Source organism: Oryzias latipes, chromosome 19 (genome assembly GCF_053564925.1).
Source record: "Oryzias latipes strain Hd-rR chromosome 19, Olatipes_Hd-rR_3.1".
Classification (NCBI taxonomy): domain Eukaryota; kingdom Metazoa; phylum Chordata; class Actinopteri; order Beloniformes; family Adrianichthyidae; genus Oryzias; species Oryzias latipes.
In genome coordinates this window covers 22,327,442-22,351,636 of record NC_136255.1, presented here as the reverse complement: position 1 = coordinate 22,351,636, position 24,195 = coordinate 22,327,442, and the positions used below count along the sequence as shown (strand labels likewise).

General features: G+C 37.3%; 1 protein-coding gene across 1 annotated transcript; it reads right to left on the bottom strand.

Annotated features, from left to right (window-relative positions):
* Positions 1-604: 604 nt before the first annotated feature.
* Positions 605-24,091, bottom strand: LOC101160694 (BRCA1 DNA repair associated). Its single transcript, XM_011487961.4, has 21 exons — positions 23,903-24,091; positions 21,471-21,567; positions 21,336-21,389; positions 21,162-21,242; positions 20,976-21,064; positions 20,850-20,886; positions 20,676-20,749; positions 17,175-19,535; positions 16,455-16,528; positions 15,785-15,920; positions 15,444-15,501; positions 13,193-13,296; positions 12,584-12,714; positions 12,423-12,510; positions 10,196-10,273; positions 10,023-10,063; positions 9,595-9,678; positions 6,530-6,587; positions 3,351-3,424; positions 2,566-2,623; positions 605-824 (listed from the first exon to the last, which is right to left on the bottom strand). Exons 2-21 carry the CDS (start codon positions 21,542-21,544, stop codon positions 700-702), a joined length of 3,879 nt encoding a protein of 1,292 aa, XP_011486263.1. The 5' UTR covers positions 21,545-21,567; positions 23,903-24,091; the 3' UTR covers positions 605-699.
* Positions 24,092-24,195: the final 104 nt, after the last annotated feature.

Here is a 24,195-nt window from a genome sequence, read left to right as displayed (position 1 = left end):
GAGATATTAAGAAAACTATTTAAATCATTCAGTTCTGATTCATCCACTTGTCTAATGAGCTACTGGCAGTCCTAAAAAATGTCCTAAAAAATGGCAAAGATTTTTTTGATTTGGGCAAAAAAATAAATAAATAAATAAATTAAGCATAATCATAACTAACTGGGAACACTTTGAAAATAGATCAAAAGATGATTGGAGTGGAATTGTAATAACAATTTTTCAATGAATTGATAAAGCTGATTTCTTTTCTAGCCATAGTATGTGGTGATGGAGGAATTGAACCCACAACCTCACAGTCTCAGGGTTAACACTTGACCACCTTTTGTAAAATGTTTTAAAGAATAATAAAAGCCTTTTGTGTCAACATGCAGACCTTTTTCAAACACTGCTAAAACAAACCATTTAACTAAGATATGAGTCCGATTTAAAAAGCGTGGCTGCACACAGGGACACACGCAGGGATGGTTTAAACATTCTTTAGTTTTTTTTCCTATTGAATTTTTTTCAGACTGATCAATGAGTGAAACCAAACATGGAGAAAAGTAGGTTTAAAAAAACAGCAATGAATGGTTCGTAATCGTTCTGGTTAAAAAGATGAAACTCGTGAAATTCGATTAAATTTTATATTCATTTTCACACAACACACAGATATTACAGCTTTGTTAAAAACAGACATTTAAAGTGAATCAGAAAAGGGTTTCAAGAGGAAATTGAAGGATTTTCACGTCCATATATGGTGTAATTTTTGTAGTTCTGCACAGTGTAGGTTGCGACCGTATCCAAGAGCCACCCGCGGGTCACAACTGTAGCCTTTCTGGCCAAACCTGCGGAGCAAGCAGACAGTAAAACGTGGATCAACTCTTTTCATTTGGCGGAAGCCGATTTTGTTTCCAGTAGACAACATGACATAGGAGCCAAGAACATGGCTGTGAGGGCACGAGCAGGAGGCCAAGGAGGTCCGGTTACCGACCACAACACTGACCACTCCAACATCTGATCCTTCATGATGAATATTTAATGTCAGAGTCAATCAAACACAGGAAATGCTCGGTTGTACTTCAGTGCAAGTTGTCTTGAGTTCATTTATGAGACGAGCGATGAAATTGAACCTCATTAGAAAAGCTTCTGTGTGCGACGGTTTTAAGTGAAATAACATGGAAAAACAAAGTATTTTATGATTTGAACAATCGAGTTAAAAGCAGCAGGATAAACCTATACTTTTACACGATAAAGTACTACACTTCTAAAAAGCTGTTGGATGGAGTGAATGATTTGTCCGGGTTGTTTACCGCCTCCTCACCTGGGACTGACTCAGACAAAAAGATGAGTAATTTAGTTTTACTTTAGTCAACTTTTATTTTTGGAGAGATTTCATCTAAATTTGTATTTGTCCATGTCTAATTTTGACTTTTTTTTTTTAAATCTAGATTTATAGAAAATGGAAAAACTCTTTGATTTTAGTAGCCGATTTAATGCCTCATGTTATGCAAATATTTCACGATACACGGCAGTGATAGGATTCGCTTTCATGACGTCCATTGAGGTGGTCATAGGAGCCTCAAGGGAACTGAGAGGCCCACTTATGCTCACTTTAGGATGCAGCAGCTCTTTTCTACGAAACCGGACGACCCAAAAACCCCTACGGGTCAACCCACATTTGTGATTAAGGTTTTTGTTTGCTCAAATAGGCAGGTGAACCTGAACTTTGAACTGGCAGCAAATGAGGAGTTTCATTTGCAAGTGGACTCTGTTGTGAAAAACGGTAGGAAGCCAAAAGGAAGTGTAGCGGCCGTGAGTTCAGGGAAGACGTGTTTCACTGATAGAAGGTGACGTCAAACTGTAAAAGCCCTTTTCCACATCTTGAATGTCACGCTGAACTGATTTGTATTCGTATTAGTTTGAAGAAAAGCAAATAAAAACTAGACGAGGAGGAAGGAAAACATTCAAACCGTTGCTCCTTCTGTGGAGGCGCATGCTCGTAAAAAGTGGACAACTACTTGTGACATTTCCTCTCCTGAATCTGACATTTTCTCAGCCAGTCGCTCCTCCCTGCTTTTCTTAGGAACCCGCCTGACTTCCGGAGGCGGCCCCTCAATCCCTGTGACCACGCCGTTCACATCTGATGTCATTCTAATGCAGGTTCAGAGGGACAGGCAGGTGCAGAAAGACACAGTTTCTGTTTAAACGTTTGCCCAACATGCACACATATGTTATAAACATCATTAACCAAATGTCATTGTGTTTAAAAAACTAAAAAAAGAGAAAATAAGACGTCAAAACCCAAACCTGAGGGTTTCATTCATTGAAAACGCTTCACAAAAAAAAGAAAAGTTTGACTTGTTGTCATTTCTAACCTCCAGGTGAACCTTTGCATGAATTATGTAACTCCTGCAGACACTTTAGTCTCATTTTTTATGTTGGGAGTGTCTGCTGAGGTTTAGTGTGAACAATAGAGCCTCAAATACATTTAAAAAAATTCTTACCTCACCTCTTTGGGAGATAAGGCCTAACCAAGATTTGTTTGTTTTTTTAAGCAGAAAACTATTTTATTTAGAAAAGACTCACTGCTGTATGTTGAAGATGAAGCGTCTGATCTTGGCTGTACGATGACGAGTTGATGAGGCTGTAGGAGGGAAGGAAGAAGGAGATCAGTTTAATAAAACAGAATTCAAACACTTAAAAGCAGATTTTAAACTGTACTTTTCTGATTTCATGAGCTTAAACACTTAGACTCCTGTTACAAATCATCTAAAGACACTTTCACTACTGGAATAACTTTAACCACAATATATTTATCACGTTTAAAACTATAGACGGGTTAAAAAAAGGACCTATAGCAAAACAACCTGATCTAAATTTACAAAGTATTAAAATGACCCCCTCTCATTATTTGTTTCCTTGCACACAAAAAAAATTAGATTTACTGTCAGTTTATGTTTTGTTGAGATTACAATAAAAGCTATAACAAAAAGTACATTTCTATGACTAAACAAAATAGATTTTAAGAGACACTGAAGGATTGTATAAAATCAGTTTAAATAAATCAAATTGCAGTTTTAAATTTTAAATTAACTGATAAAGGAGATCTCCTTTAAACCCTGTCAATCTGTAATATTCACCTAAAACCATAAAAAAAAAGTAATACAAGCATTTAAATTCATATTCAGGTAACTGAACAAAGTAATATTTGTAAATTAATTTTATAAAACCATAAATATATTATATATTCCTAATAAAATACACTCTAAAATTACTTTAGAATCATAACAAACGCCTAAAAATAAATAATTTAATGGGGGGAAAAGTCCAGATAAATTAAATCAAAAGATTATCAGAAGCAGGAAGTGTACCTGTTTACTGTCAAAAAATAGTGGGTCTTTGACCACAGTTGCTCCACAGAGCTCCACCATCAACTCCATTTCATCTGAAAATACAAAAACAACTAAATCGCTTTACATCTGAGTGGTAAAGACCATTTTTCTACATTTAATCATCTAAAAAAGAAAACAAATGCACATATAAGAAGGAGGAAAGCCTCATTACAGATCATCCAAAAACGTCTAGGGATTGAACGATGAAGGAAGTTCTGCCGGGCTGGTGGAAACGGGCTCCACTCTTAGGCTACGTAACATAAAGTCCTTAAACTACACACAGAAGCAGATGTTAGCCCATTAGCAAAGCGTGATCGATCCAGGAATCAGCAGGAGGATGCTGCAGGAGCACTTTAGGAGCCCCAGGAAGACGGAAACCAAAGAATGCTACGCTGCGAGTTTTCAGGCGCGCCTCCCCCAGAGGCCCTCACCCATGATCTGTGTCCACTTAACCGAGCATAAAGCTGAAGAATCATTAAGCATGAAGGCCAGCTTCTTTATAAACTAACGCTTTCCTGCCGCCAAGTCTAGAAAACAAGGACAGGTGAATCATTCTCCACATCTGGAAGTTCCTTTTCTTTTGCTTCAGCCACTTTCTCTGGGCAGCTGATGGACGCCATGGTAACCGCAGCAGAACGCGGCAACCACACACTATGAAGATCTCGCACAACTCCTCGGTTTGGATGGAGTCCACCCACATGCAGGACTCACTTGTCATTGTTCACCGGTGCTGAAATAACAGGGGTTAAAAACAGCACGAGCTTCTAGTTATTCTTAGTGTCAGTCAAAAGCGCAGTTCCTTCAGCTGTCCTTCATCCGATTGTCTTCTCTTTTTCCTCTGAAGTGGAGAAAGCGTCTATAGGAGACACTAATGAGACCGAGCATGGGCATTTCAGGCTGCAGCGACATTCTTTTCAACAACCAAATATTTGGTCTTGTGGAGGCAAAGACACAGCAGGAGGGCTGCAGTTTGGCGCAGCATTTTAGAGGAAGATGAAGTACTTAATGAGATGGAGAGGAAACCAAAGCAGTTAAGATACAACCACCAGAACCATACAGGAGTGAAGGTTGTTTGGAAGAACTTGGTTTTATCTTCCTGCGTTTGTCATCCACAAGAACAACCATGCCAAACACTGTGAATCCTGGAAATAAAGACCACTTAGAATGGCTCGCAATGTTTCATCTGAGAGAGTTTGGCAGCATTTGATTTTCATTGTTGAAAAACCATTAAATTTAATAAAATAAAAGCGGCGTCGTATGGACCTTTTATAGCGCTTCTCAACCCTGCTGCCCCCTTTTTTTGTGACCAGATCATTTTTTTCAAAATGGTGGTTTTATTGTTGGCTTTATCCCATAGCAACCATTTTATTTTTTGGTCACCGGAGGGGAACAAACAAGTCTATGTCATTTTTAGAAGAATCGACAAAACTGAACGTTTGGATTTCCATGGCAACCAAGGTATATATTTTTTTGTTAACAACTCCTACATTCCTAATATGCTCATTTTGTATCTCTATTGTATATCTATTTGTTGAGCCAATGATTTATGCATCATATGTTCACAATATTGCGGTAAAAAATATGCGAGCTACTGGGGAAACGCCACTTAGCGAGCTTGCCAGGCTAATGGCGTCCCAAATTGCCCCAAATAGCTTCAGAGAAGTTAGGAGGCGATAACTTCTTTTTGGGAAATTCAAGATGGCTGGCATTTCTAGAGGAAAAAGGTCAAAGCGAAAATAATTTCACACTTTGTGACACAATTGGCCACCAAACTGTAGGTCCTGTGGCAAATTTGGTTGTTTCAGAGTATCTAGCAGAGGTGACATTTTTGCCCAAAGGCACAGTGAGACAGAAGAAAAACAATCTAGTAATTGTAGTCCCGGACTTTTGTGGGACGTAAAAAAATAAAATAATAATAATAATAATAAATCAAAAATATAAATCAGAAGTTTGGAAAACAAGGTTTTTGGCACCTGTTAAAGCTGCTTTATCAGTTACAAAGCCACTTCCTGTTTTCGACCGGTAAACAGAAAGTTGATTAAATTAAAAACGAGGATACAGCTATAACTAAATAACAATAATTAGAAATTTGTGTTTTTCTAATAAACATTAAAACACATTTGAATAATAAACAAATTTATAGACAAAAGACTGACGAGTTACAAAAAAAAACAAAAAAAGATTCATTCATCTTCTTCTCTTTGTCCCTTTCGGGGTCACGGGGCTGCTGGAGCCTATCCCAGTCAGTTATGGGTGAAGGCGGGGGACATCCTGAAGAGGTCGCCAGTCTGTCGCAGGGTCACACATATCACACACCCATGCACACTAACATTCACACCTATGGACAATTTGGAGTGATCAATTAACCTATGAAGCATGTTTTTGGACGGTGGGAGGAAGCCGGAGTCCCCAGAGAGAACCCACACATGCACGGGGAGAACATGCAAACTCCACACCGAAAGGCCCCCCCATGAAAAAAAAGATGATGTTATAGTACAAAAAAAATGACCCAACAGTTTAATCACACATGAGAGGAATCACCACACAGGGAAACTGTTAGGTAAAAGTACTGGTATGCATATTTAGTGTAATAGTTTTATCATACAAGAGCAATCTGACTAGTTTGATTTGAAATTATAGGTGTCAAAACATCAAATTTATGTCTTGCACTTTCAAATCAAAGGATTTTTTTAAAGGCTCTATTGATTTCAAACATCAAATTCAGGAGTATTCTAAAGTTAGATGTAGTATTTTACAAAGCTACTTTCATTATGTGCTTAAAAGATATGAAGAATTTACTATTTAGAAGTAGAATGAAACACAATCATTTTTTGAGCTAGTATTTTCTGGAATTATTTATTTTTCTGGTTTAAACATCTTTTAATAAGCGGAACTGGCCTGATTCAGTCGAGACCAGTTAAGATTTTAAATCCTTAGCCTGAGACGCGGATATAACCTGGAATTTAAATGAGGCACCAGGGAAAGTCTACAATCAAAGATTATGAACAAATTTGTCTTTATGAAAATAAAGAAGCCTGTGTGTGCATAGATAAATGAAAGTTTCCATTTTTTTTCTAAAGAAACCATTTTAAAGCCTACTTTTAATTCCTGTAAAATAAAGAAGAAATGCGTTTTTTTTGTTGCCTCATACACTTTACCTGTTGTCATGTCAGTAAAAGATCCTTGGAAGCAGATTTTGAAGCCCTTCAGGAGCAGCTGAAGACAAAAAGAAGATTGCAGAATGACAAAAGCATCATTTACAGTGACACTGCCGAAAAACATTTACACCCAAGCGCAGAGGAGCATTTATCCAGCGACCTTCACACTGTGTTTTAAGTGGGCGCAGCAGAAGCAGCCATTTCTGCGATTACCTGTACAGACGAGTGTGTTTCTGAACTCTCCACCTGAGTCAAGGCTTTCGCTGGCAGAGCTGAAACATGGCTCCGAGCTTATCCTGCAATTTACAGCCGAAACTGCTCACCAATGATTAAAAGAAAAATGGACCCATTAGACCTTTTTCCCTTTTTGTCCTTGCAAAGAAGCTGTAAATTTAGGGATGAGTCGAGCTGGAAACACGCAGGGGAAAATGCCACGGCAGCGTGTTGTCTTATTGCAGTCCGGGTCAATAAGTTTGCTCGGAGCGAGAATTGAAAGTTAGATTTTCCCAACTGCAGACATAAATGATTCCTTCCACCATAGAAATTGTGTTCTTTCTGTTTTTCTTTTTTAATCCTTCCATCTATGGACGGACCTCATGCATTAAATCGTCTGTCACCAGGTTCAGGTGACAAAATGTGATCCATCCTCCCTTAAGCCAGCTAAATAAGTCTGGAATTACTCGCTAATTCAATTAGCAGAAGTTCTTTAAAGGCAGTTATACGGCCAACATGACATCCAGCCATTTCTAATTTTCTCCCTGAATGGAGACAGAGCTGGGCCTGCTGGCCTGATACCAACGGGAAAATTACAATCAGCCTTTCACAACAGGGAGTGAATTAAGAGGCTGGTGCAACAGGAGGAAACTCGCTCAAGTGCTGCTTGTAACGCAGATCTTCCACTAGATCTTCCTCCCTCAGAATCGCACAGTTCTTTGAGGTCAGAATTGATCTTACAGATAAAAGATTGGCTTATAAATCGATTTCAAAGGGGGTTCACTGTTTCTCTGAGTGCTGTAGCCCAGGTGACCTGTTTAAAAAAAAATAAAGATCAGGCTGGCTGCCTCTATTGCCGATTCATAACCCAATCGGATGACCGGGAGTGAAAAGTAATCCCCGTCTTCCTGATAAAGACCTCAGAGGGCCCAAAGGCTGAAAGGAATAAAGAGCAAAGCTTTGATGTGCTGATAGGGGGCCGTCCTACTGTTGCAGTCAAATTCCTTTAATTTTAAGTATGACTCTTAAAGTGTGGTGGGCTAAAATGAACTCTGGGTGAAAGAGATTTGATGGAAACGCAATCTTCTTTGTTATGAAACGGAAAAAATTTCTGGTAACCTAAACGCAATCAGACAGTAGTTTTATAGGCTGTGTAGGTCAGATTCTTCTTGACATGTTTTTAGGTCCTTAGGTTCAGTCAAGTTCACCTTAGAGATATCTTTTATATTAAGGTAAAGGTTTTTGAAAGATGTTTTAAATTCTGTAAAGCCCTTTGCCTTACTTTAGCATGTAAAGTGCCGTATAAATAAAGTTTGGCTTGAATTTTTTAATTCTTTATGGGTGCATGTTGCTGTCCATGGTGCTGAACTGGACAAAACTCATGATTTTAGACTTTTGTTTTGTTTGTTTTTTTAAAGTCCTGAACTTTTTTTGTTTGGATCTACGTCAAAATATTCTATGAACTAAAAATTATTTCTAATGACCTTTTTTTTGTTTAGGAGAAACATTTACAAAATAAATAAAAACAAAAAGATGATCCTAAGCTGCTGTGAATTTACATTACTTGTGTTTTTGTGATCTGTGTGGTAAGTGACCGTGTTTTTTCTGTTGCCGGCCTCCAGTTATGGGATCATACTCCTCTAGAATAATGCATGTCAATCAAGACGTAAACGGTTTATTTTTTAACGAGACCCGTGTTTATTTTTGTTTTTTATAAAGGCTTTTAACATTCAATAGTTGGTGGAAATTTCTTTTACTCATTTTCATTCATTCTTTTCTGCTTTTATGTTATTTGCCTGCTGTAATTTTGTCTTTTTTTTTTTTTTAAAAAGTTTTGTTTTCTACTTGCAAAGTTTTAAATTCATTTTTTGATCTCAGTTTTTATTGTAAAGCACTTGATCCTGAAAGGAAATGTCAAAAGGTGAACAACAATAACATCTTTGGCTCTCTGACGGCGTTGTGGAACATGAATGAAGATTCATTCATTCATTGTTCTTTGGACATCATACTTTTACACATTCACAGAGAGAAAAACATTATGATTTAGTAAATAAATGTTTGTCATAACAGTTCATGACAAACAATTGATTAAACCTCTTTAATAAACACATCATTAACAGAATCTTGAACAAAACTGGGCACAGCAACAACCCATGTGCTGATTATAATAAAGTTGATTAGACAATTATGAAAATCTAGGTAAAAATGTTCCACTTTGGTCACAAAGATTTTACTCTGTGCTAAAACCTGCAGATCGGAGAATGTCCAGGGGGGGGTCTACCATCTCTTTTTTTAGAAAAAATGTTTGATTGAAATCCTTTGTAAGGCGAGTTAAGAAACAACCAATCTTTTCTAGCTTTCTTTAAAAAAAAACAACAACTAAAAAACAAAGTAAAAATTGAACATTTGCGTTTTTGTATTTATATAGTGAGTGAAAGTTTCTAACATTTTAGTTAAATCCCTTTTAAACACCTTAAAATAAACATAGATATTGACATCGCCACGTTCTGTTTGGGTCGCAATTTAAGTCAGGATGCGAGTGTTGTCTATCAGTCGCAAATCCATGGGTAACAAAAACACATTTGTGCTCCATAAACAATTGGAATTTGTTAAGTAAGGAGTGCTGCGGCAACAAAGCAGCAGTTCCATATCAGTGTATAATGTCCAGCGGTTTTCTAAAATCTGGGTAGTACCAAGCTGGAAAGCATTTTTTTTTTTTACAAACCAGAAATAAAAATCAATACATTTACTTCATATTACATGTAAAAAACAATATTGTGTTTTCTCTTTAACCAAAAAAAAAACAACTTTTAATTTTAAGAAATAAAGCAGTCAAAATAAACATAACTCACATTATGGTCTTCAGCGGTGCGACCCCTCTGGGGCCCACAGTGGTTCGGTCCATTCACCACATCACCTCTCACTTCAAAAAGACTCTTGGAAAGCACAGAATCAACATTTAATACAAGTCCATCAATATAAAACTAATTTACCACAAAAGCTTTTCACATTTTCAATGTAAAGCACTTTTTCAGACAAACAGAAGTTTCATTTTTCTAGAAGTGAACCTTTTTACATTTCAATATTTTAATACAACCATTCCATGAGGCATGAAACTAGTTTGAAATAAAGTAAACAAAGGATTATAATGTATGATGAGGATTTCTAAACTACATGAAGATTTAATATTTAGTTTAAGCAAATATTGTCAAAAAACGTCACATGAATTGAATGAAATTCTTGGATTGAAGAGTCATGAAAGTGGAAATTTCCAGCATACCTCATCCAGGAGGTTCTTCTGTTTTAAGGATTCGGAAATCCCTGCAAAAAAACCAACAACATTAGAATAAATAAATAACTATACTACAGGTGTCCATCTTATTCATGGCCAACTCACAGCATTATACTGCTTTTGTAAAGAGTTACAGTTCCTGAATTATCTCCCAAACTCACACTGGAAGCTGACGACCCACTTCCTGCCTGCAATTCCAAGGAAATACTTTAGGGTGCGCTCACAGACCAGCTGATCATCTGGTAAAAAAGAAAGCAAAGAAGGATGTGTTAAAATTTAAAATGGATCCATGAATTTAGCACAATGATTTACCCTACAGTCTTTCAAAATAAAGCCTTTTAAAAAAAATGCAATACTTTTAGTTAATTGAGTCGATCAACGCAGATTTAAAAGACAAACTAAAAGTCTGAAAACAAAAATGAGATGACTGGAGGACGGAGACAGCTTCCAGGTATAAAGTCGTCTTCCACCGTTTGCTTTTAGTTAGTTGTGTTGAACCAAGCGGCAAAACTCATCTGAGCTTCGTTCAGACCAAGCAGGCCTGAAAATGAGGGCTTGAAAGTAAACCAATGTGGTTCAGAGACGATGTGAACACACGGCCTTTGCGGTGGACCAAATGAAAATCAGAGCAATAGAACAAATGCAGAGCAGCAGATTTAGGAAACTTACTTTACTCAGTTCAGCAGGAATCCTAAGCACAGTTGTAAATGTTTCTACCTTTCCAGCTTTGGGAATGACCACAATAACAAGGGTAAATAAATTCCATGCAAAATCCACTTTTGAGCTTTTAATATATATATATATAATAAATATTCCTCGCCATCAACAACCCCAAAGCGGTGGTTTTAACCATTAGCACATTTGAGTATTCTCTAGTATTCTGCAAAAACACCTCAAATTCTTTTCTCTCCTAAAAACTGCATAATTGTAACTAAAAGATGCTCTAAAAATAGATCAAAAGATGATCAAAGTGGGTTTTATGCAAAATGGTGCAAGAACTTCTAATAAAATGTTAAAAACAATATACTTACTTGGACTCATTAGGAATTGATCGTTATTAGACCCATTTATGTTGCAAATACACAATATTGTGGTTCACCCTTTATAGTTTAGCACAGAGCTGCTCATTCCTGGTCCTGGAGATCTACCCCCCTGACTGTTTTCCAGATCTCCAAGCCCTGCTAGCTGCTGATCAGCTCAATCAGATGTCTCCACATTCTGACTGACTGAACACACCTGGTCCAGGTAAACAGCAGCAAGCAGTGCAGGGAGAGCTGGAAAACAGGCAGGGTGGTAGATCTCCAGGACCAGGAATGAGCAGCCCTGGTTTAGCAGATTCCTTTCAGTGCAATTATGCATGCTTGTCTTTTTTTTACTATGCATTGTGTTCCTGTTTTCTGATTGGCCCTGTCCCCCGCACAGTTTGCCAAATCTACGTAAATCTTCGATTACGAGCAGATCTTTGCTTTCATTTTCCTGGACTTATTTTTCTATGAGGGTTTGAGAGAAAAATGTGAAAATGTTTATTTCTGTATAAGAAAAGTGTTTAAAGTGTGTGGTGAGGGGTTTTACAGCCTTCAACCATCTAGAATAGTTTTAAAACCTTAAGACTTTGTAGATTTCACCTGTCGCTGGGTAATTTTAGAACTTAAAAAAGAGAGACCACTGTACTCCATAAAGCCATGGAAAATCTCTTTTTTAACCCTTGTGCTATCCTAGGCACTTTAAGATTGGGAGTTGGGTCATCTAGACCCACTAGACAGTGCTCTGAACCTTTTTTCTTCAATGATTTGTGATCTTCACTGGTGTCCATGGATTTCATGAAATCTTTGCACCTTTATCCACCTTTGTCATGGTAGGAATAACACGTCAAAGTAAGGGTGGGGTCATCTAAGATAGCACAAGGGTTAATAAATGTGTGCCCATAATAGGACATTGATGTCATCAAAATCTCTTGACCAGCTTTTTCACTTTAATCCAAGAGCAAAAGAATAAATTGTCTGCATTTTAGGATGTAAATTTGAGAGAACAAACAGTTACAAGGTCCAGTAAGCAGAACCAAGATCCCAAAATAAAAAAGTACACCCTTGACAAAACCAAAACTATAAAGACATAAAGTTTGTATTGACCCCGACTCCAGACATGACAGAGCTTCATTCTCGCCATCAGAGTCAATTCTGTTGCCAGGAAACAACCAAACATTAAAATGGTTGCTTGGTTGGAATGGTGCTTTGGAGACAAGAAGCTTTGAAATTAAACAAATCTATCAAAGAGGATAATTAGCTGCAAGCGCACGAGTGGAGCAGAGGGGGAAATAGAAAACTAAAGGAGGGTTTTAGAAAGATTCAATAGCTTGAACCAGCGATGACCAGCTTAGGAGAAACGTACCTGTGCGCATGACGACATGCGTCACTTCTGATGTCACACGGGAAACCACACGCGCTCCAATCCTCTTGGCAAACTTTTTCACCATGATCTGTTGGTGGCAGCGTCGGATGAGTCTCAACCGAAAACACTTGGAATTAAAAAAAACAAGTTTGAGGAGGCACCTGCTCAGTGGGACCCAATCCAGAAGACACGAACACCGGCTTTCCTTTGGCTCCTGCTTTAGGAGGGCTGGTATTTTCTTTGTCATCTTGTCCGTGTGGCGGTAAAATACTTTTCTGGGCCGTTCTGGTTGCTGATAAGACAATAAAAAATAAAAAAATGGAATCAACACAAAGATGACAGTAAAGAAACATCCAAGTGTATTTATATAACAATGTAGCAAAGTTTGTGGAAAAAAAAAAGTACTACAGACTCTGACAGAGTTAAGGTTCACTGAAAAAAAAAATACTATGTATAATACTAGGGGTAACAATACATGATAAACGTACTTTTATACATCCTTTAGATAACTCTCCATTAAATAAAACAAATAATTAAAAATAAGCTTGCTCCTAGTGTTTCCACAGCAACTACGGGATGAAGTAACACCCAGGTGCTGCAAGTCATGATCTAGAAAAAAATTATTCATAGGGTTTATTTGCTGGTTCTTTCATAGCTGTCCATATTTAACCCTTAAAAACTTGTCACATTAGTTCTAGTTGTGAGTTCCTAAGCTCACAGGGAAATCCTGTGTTTGCTGTCATGGCTGGTTGTCCTGAAACACTTCTTACCCATCTCTGTGGCGTCACCGTGACTCGATACGGCGACCTCGATCGCCACCTTTTCCTCTGACGACACCCTTTTGAGATCTTCTGCTCCACCTGGAATATCCATCCTGTAAAAACAATTTGTGCAAAAACCCCATTTTTATTATCATTTCTATACTTTTGTTATTTACTCCTCCAAATAGGTTAAATGTCACACATGAAATGAAAACTTATGCACAAATGTTGGGGGGAAACATTTTTTTTTCTGAAAATAATCTGGTAAGAAGAATGTGCTCACAAATGAAAAAGACTTAACATTTGTCAGAATACTAACAGGATTTAAAAAAAACGACATTTCTGAACTCCTGCAGGACTTTTTTCACTTTCAAGAATCTATTCATGGATTCACACTTTTAGTTTTTTTTTTTTTTTTTTTTAAGGAAAACAGCCTTGGTTTGCTTTGTAATCAATAAGGAGGATTTAAAAAACAAAAGTCCCATTCCAACTATTTTTATTTAGTCGTCACCAGTGTTTCTTTTTTCATTTTCTGATTATGCAGATTTTAGCCAAAATTAAAAAATCTGTCGTTTTTTTAAAGACATATTTCCTGCAGAGCAGCAGGAGCTCATTAGAATGTTGCCTTCATGGAGGCATGGAAGTAACCATGCCTCCATGAAGGTAGCATGGTTACTTCCATGCCACTGATATCCCATCATCCCTTTATCTACACTCTGTCCCGCCATCTTACAGCCCCCTGACAACCCCAACATCAATCAGAGCTATGCAGCAGTACACCTTTGAACCGGGTGGCAGCTCAGACGATCAAAACGAGGAAATGAATGGATCTATTTGTCTGCAAGTGGATGCAGCAGAGTTACAATTTTTATTTTTTCATCAGCTCTACTGTTTTAATCTTATACATCCTCTATCATGAGAAAAAAACACTTTTGCTATAAAAAGTTACAGCATCACTTTTGCCGATTAAATCTTACCCGATGTAATGCACCCAACAAAAAGTACTTGTCATAAAAAAATGTGATCAAAACATGACAACACATGACACATTAGAGTGGTTTTATTTTATTTTAAACTGTGGTAGGTGTAACTTTTGAATACTTTTAAGTACTTAAAAAAATGCAATCAAGCTAAAGTTAAATGGGAAAGTCTGCATATTTCTGCCTATTTCTATTAACGTGTGCATTTTCTCCCTGAAACGCATCAATCGGATCAGGCTTGTGTCATTTTCTTGGCTGTTTAAGGGCAGTTGACTTTCTTTTTCATAAAATATTGTGCTGATCACTGTTTCCGAACAAGCAAAGATGGAATTAATCATTAAAAATGACATTGGGGGGACATTTCTTCAAGGTGAAAGGGTTGGTTGGGGCAGTCAGGCGGGTTTTAAAGAACATGAAGTATTCTGTCGATATTCTTTGACATTCCCTCGCAGCATAAACACATTTCGGTTCATTGGGTGAATTCCTTTTGCCTGCTGTTTGAAGTCACGTTGCTTTCTTAGCAGAATGGAGGACACTCACGCGGACGCCACGTTCATCCCGGTTGTTGACGTCTACTGTAGTACGTTTGGGGTTAAAAATATTTGGGTTTGACAGGCGGAGTTTTTTTTTAACTTATTAAGCCACATTTCCTAATGACAGTTTGCAACCATCTCTGACAGGGATTATCTCTCATTTAGGATGGTGTAATTATTTTTTTGTGATGGAATTTGAAAAAGCCCTAAAGGGCTTAAAACTTTATTTCAATAATTGTCTCACTACTACAAAATACTTTTTTTTTTTCAACCATGGAGGAGTTAGCAACTTTGAGAAAAACTAAAACAAACTTAGACTTACATGTGCAGTAAATATTACTGCTGTTGACCAGTTCGTTCTTAAGTGTCATCAGAAATCCCAAATGCTTGTGTTTGTTTTTATTTTTGTTTTACAAATGTATGAGTGATTATGACAAATCCAGAAAGATCAAATGTAACAACCTCCAACATTTTCTCATATGTGGTGTCAAAATGAAAACACCAACCAGGTAGAACTGCGATCCCAAGTAGATAAACAAACCAAACATACAGTTATTTTATTAGCTTTCATGCAATCAAGAAGGAAAAAAAACGCTGCAAAAAAAAGTTTATAGGTAAAATAAAAAAAACTAAAAAATATTGGCATGTTCTCACTTTTTTCAATCTTTAGTGCATTCGTGGAGTCATGCATATGATTTCAGAGGGGACTAAACTATGTAGAACATGTTTTCACTATGTTCTGCATACCTGTCTGAGCCTTGGACTGGGTCCTGGTCATTCCGGAGGGAAGGATCAGCATCTGGGCCTGCAAACGCATTTTTAAACTTTTGAGAAAATTCTAAATCCAAAATCAACTTTAAAACTAAAAAAGGAGAAAAAATAAAGACATTCAATATTACAGTTGGTCCTGCTCTTCATTTAAGAAGAGTTGATATCAGATTTAGCTTTTTCAGAAGCCAAAAATCCAAATAAAACACTTCTTTTTCCTCCCTGAGAGCTTAATTTTATAGACAATCAGCACACATTTGTGATTTCAGGTGCTGTCAGTTTAAGCTGAAAACAAACAAACAAATCCATAATGGGGTTACTTGTAACTTTGTTGATCTGACGGCTGTCGGGTGGGAGATTTTGAGCGGGGTTCTCCTCCTTCTCCTGCAACACCTCCGAAACAAGAGCCATCAGCTTCTCCAGCCTGACCAGCTCCTTTTGCATTTCAATTTTTTGCTAGAAGAGGAAAAAAGTAGAGCAGCGTAAAAAATTAGTGTTCATTAACTTACAAAACAACCCTACAAACAGTATGCATATTTCACAATTAAATAATTGTTCATGTTGAGAGCTGCAGAGAAACGAACATTGTTGACTCCTAGTATAGGTAGCATGATTCCTCTTGGAACCCGAGAATGTGCAACTTAAAGGGTGGAATACGTTTAAAAAAAAAGAAGCTGCTGCAAGACGGATAGAGTACAAAACAAGACTCCTCCATTTGTGCAGCATCTGCTCCAACGTAAAGGAAAACCTGCTGAGGGGGACATTTTTAACCGAGCAACCCAGAAGCTGACAGTCTGCTTTGGGGAAATGGGGGTGCTGCCCTCTATGGGGCATGTTGTGTTAGTGCATGACTGAAAAAATAAATACAAAATAAAAATCTACTTTTGCAAAGGTTTTTCTTTTTTTTTTTGCTTTATTCTAGAATGTTTAACTAAAAGGGGGGGGGGGGATTCTGTAACACAAAATGATAAATAAATATTAAAAATGTACCTGAGTTACAAGGATTTCACTTGAAAACTGGGAGGACTCAATGGAAACACTGGTGTCATTTACTGGAACTTCACCTGTAAAAAAAAAGAAATAAGTACCCGCTCAGATAAATTCTTAAACTATTGTCTCTTTCATTATGACTTAGCGATTTTTAGCCAAAATCAAAAACCCTTTGTCGATTTCTAGGACATAGTTGCTGCAGGGCGGCATTTGAAAATTGCCCCAGAGTTGTGGGTGGGACCGTAGGCGCCTCCCGAGCTGTCTTCGTTTATGCATTTTCCGCTCGCTTACAAACCCCCGGCACCCGTACCTAACATCAACGGTGCAACAAAAATGCCAACAATACTGGAGCCATCCAGCCAAACTGTTTTGAGCCAGACGCCCGCTCGGACAAAGGAAAAACAAAGACGTACACGGATCTAGTCGTCCACAAGTCGATATATCTGAATGGAGCGGAGCAGGGAGCTAGTGGCCCGCCTAGTCTACTTTCATTCACAATTACGATCTTTTTTAAACAGCATTTTGTTTTCCTCTGCTTCTGATTCACAACAATATATAAAAATGCACATTTAAGCTTAATTTTCTTATTAGGTGTCCTCTATAACTAGAAAAATCTCACAAAAAGATCTGAAAAGCACGATTTTTATTTTAAATCAGAGTGGGTCTTTAAATTGTGAGTTCTGGCTAAAATGTGCTGCTGGTCTGGTTTAGCTTACGTACATTCCTCAGGAGTGCCGAATAAATCCACAGATGCTTGACTGTCTGGGCTGGGACACGGTTCTGCACAGGGTTCTGCAGCCTCCACAGCAGGACCTTCTGCTTCCTCGCATCCCTCTGCTTCTCTCTGATTTCCAGCTGCATTTCCAAAGATTTCCTTCAAAGTTGGGAGCTCCGCTTCGGCTCCGCTGCCGTTGGATTCCGATGAAGACTCCAGCCTCTGAGCTCTTTTCTTTTTTGGTTTGGTATTTACAGAGGAATGGGCGCTAATGTCTCCGCTAGCATCAACACTCGTCTCGTGTTCAACCAGGCCATCAGGGGTTAAAGAATACTCTGGAAGGAAGGCGTGTTTGGCTGCGTTCGATCTGCAGGTACCGGGTAGGTAACTTTCTGGACTTTCATTCCTCGTCTCCGGCACTTTGCTTGCATCACTCGAGTGACCATCAGCAGTCAGAGGGAGTTGCGTCTCTTGGCGCTGAACAGCCCTGAAGATGAGGCCGGATTCTCCAACTTGAGGAACAACAGAAAGAGGAGAGCTTTCCTTGTCCCACTTGGACACTTCATTGGGACTGAGGTTACTGCTTTGGCTACTCTTAAGGGTGGACTTTCTGGCAAAAGCCTCCTGATCTGAAGGGAGGTCATCAGTGATGGAAGCTTGGACCACTTGATCCTGTTTCTCAATGGCCGTTCTTCTCGTCTGAAAGGGTGAGACTGACGGAGGAATCAAATCACTGCAGGAGGATTTTTCAGTCTCTGGTTTCTGCTGCTGAGAAAGATCAGAATCCCCACAGCGGGCCTCCTTTCCGTCCATGCTGGTCTCCTCCTCTTTGTCCGAGCGATTCTTCTTCATGCTTGGTGGGCCAAGATGGAAAGATTTCCTTTTGGCTGATTTGAAGCTTCTGAGAAGCTGCTCCGTGTCCAGCTCGCTGTCATTTTTCTCCTCGTTTTCCATTTGAGGTTCTCCGACGGGAGGACCTCTTTTGGGATTTTCCTCTGGGAGGGCTGGGTCGACTGCAGATGGACTTATAGAGTTCGAGACCACAGATGCATCAGCTTCAGACAGAAGTTGTGGTTCTTCTGCTGTTTTAAGGAAGGAGATTTTGTCACCAGAGTCCATACTTTCAATTCCACCAAGTTCTTGCTGGTACACACATCCGTTTCTTTGTGTGGCGTTTTCACTTTTAAGGGAGTCAACGGGCATCTTTGTCCCTTTGTCAGGAAAACATATTTTGAAATTGACCTTCTTGTTGAGGAATTTCTTAGAAGAAAGCTGAAGTCTTTTACTTTTCCGTGAGCTTCTTCTCCTGATGGGGGTTTCTTGATCTTCACTGCTCGGGTAATTTTCTATTTGCACTTGGACTTCTTCTGATCTTTCTCCAGTCTTCGGGATGCTGGATCCTCCATTGTGAGCAGCAACTAAAACAAGAGGCGGGACTTTGGTAGGTTGGCCTTTTTTTAACCTTGCGTTCCTTTCTTTTCTCCCGTCAGTTGTTTTCTGCTCATGAACTTCTGATTGTCCTTGAAGCTGCACTTTCAAATCCAAGTCCACGTCCTGCAGAGGACTTCGGGACCTTCTCTGCGTCTTTTCGTCCTTTTGCTGCATCGCGTCTGGAGAAGAGTGTGGAACTTCCCACTTGCCTTCCTCTTTCTCCAATTCGTCAGCGCTTAAATTTAAACCATTCTCCTCTACAACCTCCATTTCTTCTCCTCTTTTGAAAACAGTCATTTCTTCTGCCGCTTGTTTTTCTTTAATTTTTTTTAAACCGCCTTGCTGTTCCGGTCTGGAATCATCCAATTCCTCGAAATCCTTCCTCAGAGGTGAGGTGGACCTGGTCCCTCTTCTTCTGTAGACGGCACCGAACACCTGATCTTCCAACGCTTTCGCTCGATCTTCTCTCTTAGCATTCAAATCAGAATTGTGCGCTTTGAGATCTATAGTGGATGCAGACGAAGCGCTGTCAGAGTCTTCAGCCTCTTCAGGAGGTCGCTCTTCATCTACAGGCACTTTCAGGAGCCACTCTGCAACCTTCTCCAAGCTTTTCTTCTTTTTCTCCTCAAGAATTTGGTCAGGTTCAAGATCTTTTCTCTTCTTTTTCCTTGAAGACTTTCTTAAAGGTTCATCTTGGGTCGACTCTGGATCAGAAGAGGCTTTCGTCAAGTTGGAGGACTTCTTCCTCTTCCTGGTTTTGTGCGTTAGTCCAACCTTTCTGACAGTAACCGTGGGCTCACAGCTGTGGGTGGGGCTGGACAGCTTCCTGTCACTGGTTGGCGGAGCGTCGCCGAGGCCGCTGTCCACGCACTCGTGCTCCGTTCCTAAGGGAGCCGAGTCCTCAAGTCCCATCAGCTTTGCAAAATCACTCTGAGCTACGAAACAAAACAACAACAAAATACTTTTACAATAAGAGGAAGATTTTACTAAACCGATTCTTAAATAGTCTAAAACTGACAACTGCAGTGCAGGTTAGGCTCCATGATGATGCTACAGTCATCATCTCTATAAAGTTTTCTTGTTGCAGAAACAGAACAAGCTTTATCTTCAATTCTAGTTAAAAGATGATCGAAAAGCAATAAAAAATATATACATATTTTTATTTTAAAGTGCCTTTAATAATATTATATCTGTTATATTTCCCTTCAATAGCAATCTAGAGTTTTAAATAGATTTGCCAAAAATAAAATCATATACATTTACCATTACTATAAGAAACAAGAGAGGTCTAAATTCAAATTCAAATTAAACTTTATTTATATAGCGCTTTTCATGCTACAGAGCATCTCAAAGTGCTTCCAAGAGAAAGAATAAAAAATAAGATAAAAAAATATAATAGTTAAAATAATAAATAATAAAAATCTGTTTTGTTTTGAAAAAAACTTTAGAATTGAAATATAGAGTAAAGTTGGTAAAGTTTTTATATTTTCTACTTTACAATAAATATTATTTGTAAGGCAAATGTTCTCTGATGATGAAAACATGCACATAATTACCTATTATTTATTTTTAAAAAATAAAAGAGTTTTCACATTAACTGTTTTAGTAATATTTTAAAAGCAATATTTGCTTTAAACATGTAATAATTCACATATATAATTTTTTATAAAAAGGAGAAGATAAGACTTTTTGGGGAATTATTATACCAACAAACGATCCATTTAAAAAGTCTGGTTTGTAATTGGGATTATATATGTGAATAACTCAACCCGACATGTTTTCCATCAAATCACAAGACGATAAAGACAAACAGTTCAAACTAAATATTGTTCACCCTCATCTACAGCTAGATGTCCATATAGAGCAAATCTCACCATAAAAATATATTTTAGAATTTATTTAACATTTTTAAACCAGATTTAAAGGTGTTTAGACTCACATTAGCCAATTAGTTTTTCTACAAAAACCAAAACAAATACCTGCAAGTATCTGTTAATGTTGACTTATTAAAAACGATCTTCTACAGACGTAAATTTGCTTTAAAGTAAAATAAAAAGGTTGTTTTTTTTTTTTACCTGCAATAGTGGAAGAGTGAGAATGTGAAATATCTTGGTCTGCATTTTCCACATCAGGAGTCTCTCCAGATAAACTGTTGCAAATATGTTCAGTTTAGTGTCTTTTACAATAAGAAATAAATAAATAAATAAAACGCACATCGCGTTTAGAGTTCATTTAAAAATAGCTTTTACCTTGAGGGTTTTTTCTGGTTGATCAAACCAGTGAAATCTGAAAAATGTAGAAATGTGCAGCTATTACGTTTAGTGATAAAAGCAAACCTGAGGTTGTAATAAAATGAGTGAGAAATAAAACCTTACAGTTTGTTCCAGTGTCACGTTCATAAGCCTGTATGATGTCCTGCAATCCTGTGACAAGTTTTTGAAAGCTGGGACTTTCTCGTAAGCTCCTGAAAACAAAGATATAAGGATTCTGGGGTGAGTAAAAAATGTGCTTTTAATCCTTTGAATTGAAGTTAGTGAGTCAACATAAATACTTATTCCAACCTTCTAGTAATCTTGGATTTACAAACTGGACAGCTGGCCCCGTTCTGTTTGGAACTGTCCAAAAGCTTCGTCATGCAAAACCTGATCAAGACAAAAGACAAAATTTAAAACATTTTACAGTTTAGAAGCTTTATTGTCTTTCAAAATAATAATAATTAAAAAAAAATGTTTTACTTGCAGAACTTGTGGTCGCATTTAGTAGATACGGGCACAGCCATTAAATCCAGGCTAAAGGCAAAATAACATTATATAAAAGGAATAATAAATGTTCTTTTCTAGCAAATCGTTTTATTCTTAAAGGTCACTCACCATATGGGGCACTGCAGAGTCTCCCAAAGATCAGCGATTCCTTTCCTGACATCACTGGATTTGGGGGTTTTCATTTTGATTTTTTATTTATTTATTACTGTAAATGACAAAATAAACACAAAATTTCAATTAAAAGGCTCATCCAAATAAACAACGCTATATAAATGCCCACACCACAATTATGCAAATCAGATGTGTAAATAAAGTTTTGCTGTGACCAACTGCAGGTATAATGTAAACACCAAAGCTCCTTCAGGTTGTTTACTGGCTTATAAAATTATTTTTTTTAACTAATTGGAGTTGACAAAGATTTACATTCAGTTACACAAAAACTATAGTAATAGCAAACCAGGATTAGGCTTTCTAACTAAATATTGAACCTTTCACACACAGACAGTTCTGTTTGCTTCTCAGAAATACAAATATAATGAATATACAGCTTGAGAGAAGAATGAATAGTTTTTTTCCCAGAGAATTTACATTTGTGAACATGTGATCTGCCCAAAATGAGCAGATTTTTTTGGTATATTCTTATATTCCCCGAGAAGACATACTTCCAAAACAAGATAAAATCAAAATCAATTAAGTCATGAATGAAATTACAAATCTTTGGTCAGCTTGAGGACGATATCAAAAAACATGGATAACTTTTACGGGAGGATTTTACAGCAAAAACTGTTATGTCTAATAATACTTCATTTGATATTATAGAAACTTTAGCTGAAAAATTACTGTTTGTTTTTTAAAAGTTAGGATTGAAGTATTTTTTTTTTCTTTTTTATTGAACATTTTCAGAATACATCACAAAAATATATAACTGTAGGAGCTAAAGGCCCAGAAACTATTTAACTAAGTTCTAGCTCCTTTGATACACTGAGATGTGCGACGCCAGAGTTGATTGACGCGCCAAGCGGGCTGTCGTTTCCTTATACGACGAAGAAAAATGAGTCTTTCACTCCGATCAACTTTGCATTACTTTGTTTCTTTTATTAATTTACACTACTGAACGGATTGGACTACTCTTTTGCTTCATTTCCCGCACAAGCGGTCAAAAACCATTTCCCCATCTGGCTCATGCACACCTGTGTGTGGTCAGATCATCAACCAATGTATAATTGACAGCAAAATATGAAAAACAGCGACACCCACAGGACATGTTTCTCAATAGGGCTCCTACAATAACATTTTTAACAAAAAAATACAAGAATAAAACACAGTTCTGAATCCAAAACAAAATCGTTTTGACCTTTCGAAATTCTTAACAATGGAGAACAAAAATATAAGTAATATAAATTTTTAAACAAAACGGCGGTCAAGAAAAACCAAATAAAGCAATCACTGAGACAAAAAACAGACAAATAAATAAATCAAAATAATAAAAATGGGAGAGTTAAGGTATGTCGTTAATCCAAAAGATGTACAGATTTTAATTGTTTTTAAACCTTTGTATTTTTTGAAACAGAAATTAATTTTAAATATTGCTGCAGTTCAAATTTCAGTAAGAAGAATTTAGGGTTTTTTTATTAGCAAACTTAATTTTGTGAATATGAAATGTATCCATGAATAACAACATATTTATAAAAGAGAAAGCATAGTGATATTTTTGTGTTCAAAACTATGAAAACCAAATATGTGTTTTTATAAAACGTTTTTATAAAAAAGTGGAAAATCAACAGAAATAGAGTCGTGATGCATTTGTGGATGGTTTTTTTTTTTTCAAAATTTGTAAGTGAATTCACGAGACCATAATAAATGAGAGCATGCGTCAGGCAGTAAGTTCAACTAGTGTTTAAGCCAACTTTAACTTCAGATAAATAATGTTTTTGCTGGATAAAATCTGTGTTTGAAAAACTCTGCAGGTGAGTGAATGACGTCACCCACCTGAGACTGCAGCACAACACTGGGGGAAAAAATAAAAACACTGGTGACTGTGTGCACTTTATCAGCGTGTATGTCCCTTTTGTTCCTCATATGGTTTAGAAGCATTATTTTTAAATAGATGTTTTTATTATGATTTCTGTGTAAATCCTTTATTTTTATCTTCAGCAGTAATTTCCGTCATCTTGGATTCCTGCTTTTCTCATTACACTTTACTATTCAAATTACTCATATGTAAATCGGTGGTAAGGTGCTGTTCAAAGCAAAGTTATCCGTTTATTAATTATAAACAAACGAAACATGACAATCTGCAACTATATCCGCATCAAATGTCACAAGCTAGGGGTAAACCGCTAATCAAACAGAGCTAGCTGTTTTCTCTGAGGCAAACACAGGCTACACACAACTAAATAATCATTAATCGTTTCGACAACGCGTCAATAAAGTTGAAATATGTCACCCAACTTTCGTCAGATTAGACGAAATCGATCAAGCTAACTGACAACAGTGAAATTCCCCACTTATCGAAAATATTGACTCGAATCATTACTTACTGTTTCATAAGTCCAACAGGGAACTTATAGCTTCAGTTTTCCCGCAACTCCTCTTCTTCTGGCAAAAGGGTTGGTCTTTATAAATTCATATCAGTGCCCTCTATTGGTCAGGATGTAGAACTACACCTAAATGGTGATCATCAGCGTTTGGTGTAATTGGTTTTGTGCCAACTACCCCTGGCTGCAGCCTGCAGAATTCAAATTATCATTAAAAAACAATTTACTTGAAGAAATTGTCAACATAATGAGTTTTTTGGATCAATGACATATATATATATATATATATATATATA